Below are 12,047 nucleotides of genomic sequence, written 5' to 3' on the forward strand. Positions count from 1 at the left end.
GGAGGATTGCGATAAAGGAAGGTTGGACGGGGAGCACGGAACCACAATTCTTAGTTAAGGGAGCCACCTTAGGGTTGGAAGAGACTTGAACCTAGAGTGGCTCCCAGGTGCCCAAGCCGAGGTCCCCAGTTAGTTCCTTGGGCAGCTGAGGATAGAGAACCTGAAATGACCCTATCCTATAGCAATACTGACGAATATCTTGCATATCATCATAGAACCTTCATCTGGTGATGGATGGAGATAGAGACAGAGACCCACACTGGAACACTGGACTGAGCTCCCAAGGTCCCAATGAGGAACAGAAGGAGGGAGAACATGAGCAAAGAAGTCGGGACCACGAGGGTTGCGTCCACCCACTGAGACAGTGGAGCTGATCTATTGGGAGCTCACCAAGGCCAGCTGGACTGTTACCGAAAAAGCATGGGATTAACTGGACTCTCTGAACATGCGAACAATGAGGGCTGATGAGAAGCCAAGGACAATGGCACGGGGTTTTGATCCTACGTAATGTGCTGGCTTTGTGGGAGCCTAGCCAGTTTGGATGTTCACCTTCCTAGATATAGATGGAGGGGGGAGGACCTAGGACTTACCACAGGGCAGGGAACTCTGACTGCTCTTTGGACTGGAGAGGAAGGGGGAGAGGAGTGGGGGAAGGGGGAGAAGGGTGGGAGGAGGGGGAGAAGGGTGGGAGGAGGGGGAGGGAAATGGGAGGCTGGGAGGAGGTGGAAACTTTTTTTTTTCTTCTTTTCTCAATAAAAAAAAATGAGAAAAAAAAAAGTAAAAGAAAAACTGACAGTGAGCAGCAAAGACACCTGAGGTGCTTCCTTGGGCTTCCACCACTATGGTTTTGCCTTCAGAGTTGGAAGGAGGTTATGCCTAGATATTTAAGTGAGTAGAAGAAAATTACAGTTTTTTTAATAAAGATTTATTTAATTATGTATACAGCATTCTACCTGCATGTGTCCCTGCAGGCCAGAAGAGGGCACCAGATCTCATTACAGATGGCTGTGAGCCATCATGTTGTTGCTGGGATTTGAACTCAGAACCTCTGGAAGAACAATCAATGCTCTTAACCTCTGAGCCATCTCTCCAGCCCGAAAATTATAGTTTTCAAGCGTACACCTGTCTTAAGTCTCAGAAACAAGTAGCAATACACTGTGAACATGTTTACTTAAATTATAAGCTCGACATAGTATCATCCTGGCCTCCACATTGTATCTCTCTATCCACAGACCAGTATGGCTCTCAGACCTCATCAGAGAAGTTTCTGTGTGCAGTGGATGGTGGCGGACACAAAAACAGCTGGCCGAAATGCAGGGAGTAAGTGTGTGGGTGGTGCCCAGCCACAAGACGTCTCTAACACATCGCCACCCCTGAAGCTCAGAGGCCATCATGGAAGTGGGCACAGAAAGACAGAAGAGCCAGAGGTTATGGGGACAGGAGCCAAACTGTCTTCTAGCCATGACAGAACTGCTGCACACATGAACACAGAGTGGGAAAGTTCCCGAGCAGACCCTGCTCCTGGGGAGCTATGGACAGATGATGCCTTCCGGAAGACAGGGAGTCAGTTTTCTTTAAGGGTGTGGCTTCTGGCAGGTCAGCTGTTTCCAGTGGATGGCCCCACACCCAGGAAAATATGGGCAGCACAAACTGAACTCTATGGGTTATTAAAACTGACCAAAATAACAGAGCACACGCAGGTGGATGAACAGGGAGAAGTGGGTAGATCTGGGAAGAGTAGAGGGGACAAATATGACCAAAATTGATTGCACGCATTTTTCAAAGAATTAATATTTGCTTAAATTACAACTAGCACAGATTAATAACTTCATTACAAATAAATCTCCATCTTCATGTAGAAGAAGCAATTTTCTGTACGAATTTAAGAATCTGTGTGTGTTCTTCATTACGAGGTACGTGCTCATGGAATATAGGTATGTATAACTGCACGACCTCCAGCTAACAGCTTAGGATCATGAAGAGTTCCGAAAGGGAGTTTCTGAGGTGCCTTCTTGATCTCAATCTCTCAGGTCCCACAAAGAACAGGACAGATGTTTCTCAGTACCTTTGGGTGGCGGCAGGCATGGATTTGGGTGTTTCGGTCCGTGGTGAGATGGTGGAGGATATCAGGCATGTTTCTAAACATATCCATCTTGTCCACATGAACCTGTGTAGAAGAGCAGGTAGAAGAAGCACATTGTTTGAAATGCAGAAAGAGGACACACATTCCAGGGGACACTGTCCGGTTAGTGGATGAATCTTTTCTCTTGCAGTCTCGTTCTGAGCTGTGGTGTCCCTAGGCAAAGGACCCATCCCATAGATTGCCCCTGATTGTGTTAATACTGTCCTTCAAGAATCATTTGGTTCCTATTGAATATGCATCTCCAGGATGTCAAACAATTCTAAACTCTAGCACTACAGCAGACGCCAAAGCCAACAAAGACAACCAAGAAGCTCCCACTGGGCTGGTGAGATGGCTCAGTGGGGGCAAGTGTGGGCTAAAGAAGCTGTGGCCCTGAATTCCATCTCCAGAACCCACTTAGAGGAGGGAGAGAAGCAACTGTAACATGTTCTGTGTGGCATGCATGTTACCACTCTAATGGCAAACGACATGCCCCATAGGACAGCTGGTGTGGGGAAAAAAAAAGTAGGACCCAGATTGTCCTACCCCATAGAACTTCACATGGCAAAGAGGAGAGAAAGATCCAGAAAAACAAATACTCAAATGTGGCTGACCTGGAGAAATTTAAGGCTAGTAACAGTTTAAAGTATTAAAACCAATTATGTCACTTTTACTCCAAGCTTGTCTTCTGGGTCTTTCAAAGCAGATGATATTAGTGCCTAAACTGATATTAGGATCATGAAACAAAATTAAAACTGTAACACTCTCATGTTGGTGTGAGACTAACAAACACACAGAAATAATGTCAATTACTGTGCTGGCTGCTGCTAAGGCAGGGTGCAGAAAGAACTTAGGCACAACTGCTTACCCGATTGGCCTGTTGGACTTAGAGCTGATTTACTTATGACCATTGGAAGGAAAGATAAGAGATTGGGGAGAGGGGCAGTCAGGAAACATTGATTTGCAGGTATAAGGAACTAAGTTTGATCCCCAGAACAATGCAAAAAATCTGGCTATGGCGGCCTGAGCTTGTGATCCCAATTGGGAGGTGAGATCCCTGGGGCATACCTCTAGCCAGTCCACCTACTGGGTTCCAGTCCAATGAGAGACTGTCTTTAAATACAGAATCAGACCCATGCACACTGCACCGAGCCAATGAGAGACTGTCTTTAAACACAGAATCAGACCCATGCACACTGCACAGAGCCAATGAGAGACTGTCTTTAAACACAGAATCAGAGCCATGCACTGCACAGACACAGACACAGACACACAGAGAAAACGGAAGTCAGGTATAGTGATGCTTCTGTTATCGTAGCACTCAGAAGACTGAGGCAGGAGGATCATGAGTTTGAAGCCAGTCTGGCTATAGTGTGAGTTTCAGACAGACCTGGGCAATGCACCCCTTTATCCCAGGAAAGATGAAAGAAAATAAGGAAGAAAGAAAATAGTGAATGTGCCGTTCAGGCTCTCTGAGGAGGATGGGGAGGGCTAGAGTGAACCGTGGGAGAGAATCGGAATAGCGGTGACCGGGAAGGCAGACGCATATCATCCCTGAGGCACCTGAGTTGGAAACCTCACCACTTTTTCTTTGTAAACTCCTGATTCTAGGATTATCCCCATCTCTGCCAAAGGGATGTAAGGAAATTCTGGGGCCACCATCAAAAGCTTCTCCCTGAAGCCTCTCTGCCCCCCACTTCTCCCTCCAGGGTTCAGAGCTGTGGCTTCCACTCTTTACATACCCCTGAAATTCCCCCCAAATAACTGCCACCACTACACATCAGAGAGACAGAGTATGAAGAAGAATTTAAAAGACAGGTAATGTAAATGAGTCTGTGTGTGTGTGTGTGTATGCGCGCATACGTGTGAATATTATCACTACCATAATTTTATTTAAAAGCCCATTTTAATATCAAACACATAGGCAGAGTGACCCCCGATAAAACCAAATCTTTCTCAAAATGGATAATTAATGTCTTTACATCAAAATATTTGGTTAGAAGAACTTCCAGAAATAGACCTGGGAACTGGAAAGGAGAGACAGACATTTATAGAGAGTGAAGGTTAGAATTTTATAATTTCAAACAGAAAAACTAGATTCCCCCCACCCCCAGTGCTGGGGATAGAACCCACGGCCTTGTGCATGCCAGGTGAGCGCTCTGCCACTGAGTCACATGCCCAGCAAAACCAGATCATTTTAACAATGCTGAAGTACACTGTGGGTCACTGTTAGGGCCTGGGCACAGATTTGTCATCGGGTGGATCTGTATTTAATAGCACACAACTACAAATGTCCACCTGGTCCCAATGTTTCATTTTGTTCAGTGATTATCTCAAATCCATCTTCTCTCAGGCACAAAAGTTCCAGACACTTTTGAGTGCCCTGGAGGAGGAGGTGCATGCTCAACAGCCACCACACATACCCCAGGCTCTTCTGCCCTGGGTCTGAGCGGCCAGCATCAAACATCTGGGAAAGAGTGGTCGAAATGGACAAGTGGAAACTCCCACCATGCCTAGCACTGACCCATTGACTAGCTCCAAGTCAATGTACTTCATGTGCTGTTGGCCATGAGTCAAAGCAGGAAATACGATTTCCATAGCAACCTGATCAGCACACAATCAAGGAGAAATCCATATTCATGTGTATATGTGTGTTTCCAATCGGTTAAGTAAATGTTCACTGTCAATACCTAAGCTGCAAGCAATACAGCCAGGTATCACTGGATATTACTGGGTTCAAATTTACTTTGATACTGATCACAATTGCTATATTTATTTTATAACCCACACTTTGGGAAAAAATACTTTGCCCCTGGGGCATATTTTTGAGATGTTTTGAGCCTTTTTGCGAGGATATGTACCTATAAAGATGAGGTGACTTCTAAGAGGCAGCTGTGTTTTGGCAAGATGCTCCAACCCCCCACACCCCATCTTCAGTTATTTGGGGAGGAGGAGGGAAAGGAGTAGGGGAAGGGAATAGGGACGGGCAAGGCAAGGAAGGGGGGCTAGGAAAAAAGAGAGGTACCTGGACTCCCAGCTCCTCACTCAGGTTGGTGAACAAATACTCATAGCCATAAGCTGCTTTACAGTTCAGCCACACAGCGTGGTGTGGACTCCTAGTGATCCAGCTCCGAACCAGCTCCAAAATTCCCCTCAAGCACTCCTCCTAGATGGCCAAAGGGGAAAAAAAAGATACTTTGAAGGAACTCATTAACCTTTCTCCTCTTCAACATTCAGAGGCAATTGCTTCCCAAAGGGATAACTGCTGTAATAGCCTACACCAGCCATTCCAACAAGACAGGCGGCTACGTTCCCAGCTCACCACCCCAGGTGCCCCGTCACCCCAGGTGTCCCATCATCCCAGGCAGCCCCGCCACCCCAGGCAGCCCCATCACCCCAGGCAGCCCCATCACCCCAGGTGTCCCATCATCCCAGGCAGCCCCGTCACCCCAGGCAGCCCCGTCACCCCAGGCAGACATACACGACTTGGAATTTGATAAAACCTTGGGTCACAGAATGTGGTGTCTAAATATACACTTTGGATGTCCTTTACTCTGAGAAGAAGAAAAAAATACTGTTAGCTATTTCATGGGACATAATTGTGTATAAAATGATGTAGAACCTGAGTTATTTTCAAGTGTGTGCCACTCCACTTCCAAATCTATTGTCCATCAATTCCACTGGAACAATATTCATCCAATAAAATTCATATTTATGAGCCAGTTGGTGTTGGCACATACTTGTAGTTCCAGCACTCTGGAGGCAGAGGCAGGTGGGTCTCTGTGAGTTCAAGGACAGCCTGGTCTACAGAGCGAGTTCAGATTTTGGAGCAGAGAAACGACTCTGTGGGTAAAGACACCGATCACCAAGCCTGACAGCCTGGGTTCCATTGCCAGGACCCATGTGGTGAAACGGGACCCACTCCCACAAATTATCCTCTGACCTACACACACACACACACACACATAAACATACACATAAACACACACACACACACAAACACACACACTTATTCAACCTGCACAGACAAGAATTTTAGAAGGTCCTCTACCTGCCCCCAGAGTGCAGAAGCTCCATTCTAGAAGCTTCTCCTTTTGCCAGTCTGAAGTCTCCTGTGTATAAGACAGTTCCATTACTGCCCTGGAATAAAAACCTGAAAAATAAATGTATCTCAGTAACTTCCAAATCACAAAGTCCTAAGAAAGCTAACATGGCAGCAAAGGCCTCCTGCCAAACATATGCCTTACAAGGTAGTGTTAGAATTTTGGCAGTGCTAAGTCCTGGTGACTAGCACTTTTCCCCATGAGGAGCAAAAATAAATACGATAAAATACTCTAGCACTTCCTAATACACACTCAAATCATTGCATTCCAGAGAGAGAAACATCCCCGTGATACGACAGAGCTGAGACACAGAGGAAATCCCAATTTAAGGTATGTACACCAAGAAAGCCACATTGCATGGGGTCTTCATCTCGGTTTCCGAAGCTCAATTCTGAAGGAAAGATTAAAGACACTGCCAGAAAAAGGAAATCTATCTCTGTACACATACTACCCTTTAAATGCTAAAAAGTTATCTCTACAAACATAATACATACTTATATAAGAAGAAATGGGAACAGAGGGGCCCCTTACATAACTGATCCTGGGCAGTGACCAGCTGGTAAGAGAGTCACAACAACCTCTTCCTTCTAAAAAAAGAAAAAAGAAAAGAAAACAATAGTACAAAAATAGTACAAAAGTCATCATGGGGAGCAGCCTAATTCATAATTCATAGCGTCGCCTCTTTCAGTCTCTCACTCTTCAAACTGTGGAAGAAGTGGACTTGTCCACTCCCTTACACAGAGCTATGACAGGACTCGGTTCCTTTTCTAGGTACACACACAAAAGAATGGCCGCAAGAGAAAATCTGTGCATGGACATTCATTGCATAAACACTCACACCAGCCCCAAAGTGGAAACACTTCATAATGTCTAGCAACGGATGAATGGATAACCAGCATGAGGTTTGTCCACACCATGGGATACTATTTAGCCATAAAGATAAGATTCTATATATGCATGCCATCCACATACAGGGATGCCTATTGAAAAATGCTCAGAGAAAGAAGTCCCATGATGTATAATAATTCCACAGATAGGCAAGTCCAAAAAGATAGAAAGGAAAACAACAGCCACCAGGAGCTGTGACAGGAAGGGATGGGAGTGGCTGTAACAGGCACAGGGTTTCTGAGTGGTGAAAATATTCTAAAATTGACTACGGTGGTGTACGGATAGTTCTGTGAATGCATTAGAGCTATCAGGTCTTCAAGGGGGTGAATTGTGTGTTGATGAATACTGTAATAATGCTATTATTAACAGAAAAAAGGAGTGGGTGCAGCCCGGTCCCAGCTCATCACATGGCATTGTCCTTTTAAGACAGAGCCTGCCGGGCACCACTGACTCCCCAGCTCTCAAGAGAAGCGGGCAGAGCTCTGTCTGCAATGGTTCACTGCTCAGTAATAATTGCTCAGCCTCTTCTCACAGTACTCATCCTGCAGGCCCCTTTCAACGGGGGTCTCCAGGTTGGGGCTGGGGACACACTGCACAAAAGCCAGGTCACAGACAAGGCGTGTAAGCGGCACAGCACAGACAAGCGGCACAGCAAGACCCCAAGAGCCTGCCCGGTGCTCAGTGCTGGGCTTGGAGGAAGCATCTGCAGGTGGCAAGGCCAATGATAACATCCCTCCCAGGTCATACTTGCAAAATTCAGGCTTGCTCTCCTTCCCTTATTCTCTCCCTCTCCTTCCCTTCTTGTCCCCCCTGCTACCCAAACCTGGCTCTACCAGGATGAAATTGATGAAGAATACACCCTATGTTCTAGCATCTAAATGGTCACCTCCTGAGTTCCACACTGCAGAGCCACATATGATGATGTTATAATAGACTACAGAGCAAATACTAACTTGGTTGCCAGAAAACAGGCAAATCCCCCTAGCCCTTGGTGTCATTTAGATTGGGCTTTGCTTTGTTTTAAGGCCTACAGTTTATTTACTATTAAACAATACATCCATGAAGTACTAGCTCTAAAATTAAGGCTGAAAAGTAAACTTTATCACTTGGGCAGAGACTTTATTTGTAAATAAAAAAAATATTAAAAAAGAAGATAGCCATTGTACTTGAGTTTGCTTCAAAAATATTAACAAACCACTATTTTATATTCCATATATAAGAAACAATAAATATGACAACATTGTGTACTATTAACAAATAACATTCTTGTCATAAACATGGAGAGAGATTTGGCAAAAATTAAAAAAAATAAATATACCATGTTTAGTCCTTCTAATGTTTGAAATAATTCTAACAATCTATGACTGAATGTCTCCATTCCCTGAAGCTGGGGGTTCAAACAGTGACCCCTGGGAATTTGACTAAGAAGCTTTTGACAGGTGATTAGTTCTTGAAGTTAACCCCCAGAAAACAGATTAGTGCCCTTAAGGGGAACTCTTACTTCTCCCTGTGTGAGAAATAATAGCTAAGACTCCACAAAGAGAGAATACCAGGCTACTGTGAAAGAACTGCAGCCCATAGCAAGAGAGCCCACCCCACAGTGAGACAACCCACCCCACAGTGAGAGAACCTACCCCACAGTGAGACAACCTACCCCACAGTGAGAGAACCCACCCCACAGTGAGACAACCTACCCCACAGTGAGAGAACCCACCCCACAGTGAGAGAACCCACCCCACAGTGAGACAACCCACCCCACAGTGAGAGAACCTACCCCACAGTGAGAGAACCCACCCCACAGTGAGACAACCCACCCCACAGTGAGAGAACCCACCCCACAGTGAGACAACCCACCCCACAGTGAGACAACCCACCCCACAGTGAGACAACCCACCCCACAGTGAGACAACCCACCCCACAGTGAGAGAACCCACCCCACAGTGAGACAACCCACCCCACAGTGAGACAACCCACCCCACAGTGAGAGAACCCACCCCACAGTGAGACAACCCACCCCACAGTGAGACAACCTACCCCACAGTGAGAGAACCCACCCCACAGTGAGACAACCCACCCCACAGTGAGACAACCCACCCCACAGTGAGAGAACCCACCCCACAGTGAGAGAACCCACCCCACAGTGAGACAACCCACCCCACAGTGAGACAACCCACCCCACAGTGAGACAACCCACCCCACAGTGAGACAACCTACCCCACAGTGAGACAACCTACCCCACAGTGAGACAACCTACCCCACAGTGAGACAACCCACCCCACAGTGAGACAACCCACCCCAGTGAGACAACCCACCCCACAGTGAGACAACCCACCCCACAGTGAGACAACCCACCCCACAGTGAGACAACCCACCCCACAGTGAGACAACCCACCCCAGTGAGAGAACCCACCCCACAGTGAGACAACCCACCCCACAGTGAGACAACCCACCCCACAGTGAGACAACCCACCCCAGTGAGACAACCCACCCCAGTGAGACAACCTACCCCACAGTGAGAGAACCCACCCCACAGTGAGACAACCCACCCCACAGTGAGAGAACCCACCCCACAGTGAGAGAACCCATCCCACAGTGAGAGAACCCATCCCACAGTGAGAGAACCCCAATCTTCAGTCAGAGAACCCCAGCCCACAGCGAGAGAACCCCAGGCCATGGGTAGAGAACCCCAGGCCACGGGAGAGAACCCCAGGCCACGGGGAGAGAACTCCAGGCCACGGGGAGAGAACCCCAGGCCACAGGGAGAGAACCCCAGGCCACAGGGAGAGAACCCCAGGCCACAGGGAGAGAACCCAGGCCATGGGGAGAGAACCCCAACAAATAGGGATCAAAACACTCACAAATGTTGCGGTTGTTTTTCTAAAAATTTACTTCATTCATAAATTATTGTTTATGAATAAATGAGCATTCTAAATTAAAGAGAAATTTAAAGAATCATTTTAGCACAAAGAAAAAATACAAAATATGTATAGTTACCTCACCTGATGCCTCGTCAACTAAAGCTATCTGGGTAGGAGTTTCAATTTCAATTGCTATCTGGAAAGAGATTAAGTGAGGACGTTATAGACTCCATGTAACCATTTGTGATTTCAGTAAAATCAGTAGTTTAAGAAAATGGCATAACAAAACAAAAATACCTTTAATAGCTCAGTGTTACAGCACTTGCTTAGCGTGTATAGATAGGCCTTAGGCTCCAGGCTCAGCACACGCACACAGAGCACATATACACACACTCAGCACATATACTAAGTACACACACACACATACACTTAGTACATACACACATACAATACGGCGCAATACAGTAATCTCACATATGCACTCTCAGTACACACACACACACACACACACACACACACACACACACACACAGTAACTGGGGACAAATGTTAAAACATCCCATTTACAGATGAAGAGCATCAGCTCATGCTGCATCATGAAACCACTGGGCTGGAGACTGTTTTGAAGAGATTTTGGAGACCTTTCATTTTCTTCACTTTTCCTATCTGCGTGTGCATGGATGTGGGACATTAAGCACGCCACAGCTGAGCTGCAGCACCAGCTCTAGATAGATTTCCCTGTAGGGGACAAATGCGTACAGCCATTGTATCTGGCATGAACAGTCTTGGGATTGTTTCTAGGTGAACCTGAGCCCTGAGGTCATCCTTTGTATTCAGTCAGTGATGGTTTTCAGAGACTTATGATGTTTCTGAAGGAGCATGGTTTTCAGAGACTTACGTTGTTTCTGAAGGAGCTCTACAGCCCCTGCAGTACTTTGGTCACAAGAGGGTCCTGGACGTGCACATGATGAGGACTATGAAGCTGCAGGGGTGTGATATAAATATGCTTCTCCGTGGCTGTTTGAGGTTCAGCTCATTGAGGCTGAGCCTCCCTGCTGCCTCAGAGCCCCATTACATCCTGGAGTGACCCTCTTTCTTTGATCATCCTGGTCCTCAGAACAGCGACACCTCGTTGGTACGTATGTGTTCCTGTGAACATGCATGTGCGTATGGAAGCAGAGGCTGACGTCAGGTGTCTTCCTCCATGACCTTTTCCTCCTTCCAGACAGGGTCTCTCACTAAACCTGCAGTTGGCCAGTGAGCAGCAGCGATCCTCCTCTCTCCAATGCCCTAGCGCTGGGCTCACAGGGTTTATATACTCCCCTGAGTCAAGGGCCAATGTGACCGTAACTCACGCAGTACCAAAGCAGGCGGTCAGCACTAATCGAGGCTGCAAGGAGATGCTGACATGGCTTGGCTGCCCTCCCGGGCCCTAGATGCCTTTGTGAATTCCAGCTTATGTCTTTTCTTCCCCACTTCCTGACTGCCTCAGACTAAGGGCAGCGGTACAGCCTGGTCTAGAGGCGAAGGGAGAGCAGTGCAGCTGCCGCGACACATCTGCAGGGGACACTGACATCCTTCAGTGGGCAGGGGGATAGGCACGCATGATGAAAGGCTACTCCTAGCACGGGATCTCCTGGGTGCAACACCCAAGCAGGGTGAAAGGGGCTGATGTGGCTTTAGAGGCAGCAGATGTTGGCAGCTGTTTTTATTGAAACACAGACTTATTGGGTACAGAACAATAATCTGGTTTGTATGTGTCGTGATCAAATCGAGTTATCAGAGTTCCGTCCCCTTAACTATTTATTCATCATCCCATTCTTTGCGAATCACTGGATTCCTTATTATCACAGACTGTTGGAGGCTCGGTCTGTGCAAAGTTGTTCTTGTCTCGTTTCCTTTTTAAGAGATAATTGTTCACATTTAGTGGATTATTGTGGAGTGGAGGAGAAGTGAGCATACACGCAGAGGTCAGAAGCTCACTTGGAGTTCGATCTCTCTTTCTGCCATAGAGGTCCCGGGGTCAAACTCGGGTCATTAGGCTTGCTGGCAAGTCCTTTCCCTTTGAGCCACCTC

General features: G+C 46.8%; 1 protein-coding gene across 3 annotated transcripts in view; it reads right to left on the bottom strand.

Moving 5' to 3' along the window:
• Positions 1 to 12,047, bottom strand: part of Dclre1c (DNA cross-link repair 1C) — a 43,174-nt gene that overhangs the window by 25,147 nt on the left and 5,980 nt on the right. For 2 of the 3 annotated variants that reach the window (XM_075970479.1, XM_075970478.1), the window contains exons 4-9: positions 10,108 to 10,167; positions 6,757 to 6,812; positions 6,174 to 6,275; positions 5,604 to 5,676; positions 5,148 to 5,288; positions 2,066 to 2,167 (exon numbers count right to left, since the gene is read on the bottom strand). In XM_075970479.1, coding sequence (XP_075826594.1) covers positions 2,066 to 2,167; positions 5,148 to 5,288; positions 5,604 to 5,676; positions 6,174 to 6,275; positions 6,757 to 6,812; positions 10,108 to 10,167 — 534 coding nt within the window. The remainder of the gene's footprint in view (positions 1 to 2,065; positions 2,168 to 5,147; positions 5,289 to 5,603; positions 5,677 to 6,173; positions 6,276 to 6,756; positions 6,813 to 10,107; positions 10,168 to 12,047) is intronic. The other variant, XM_075970480.1, reaches the window with a different exon arrangement.

Source organism: Microtus pennsylvanicus, chromosome 4 (assembly GCF_037038515.1).
Source record: "Microtus pennsylvanicus isolate mMicPen1 chromosome 4, mMicPen1.hap1, whole genome shotgun sequence".
Classification (NCBI taxonomy): Eukaryota; Metazoa; Chordata; class Mammalia; order Rodentia; family Cricetidae; genus Microtus; species Microtus pennsylvanicus.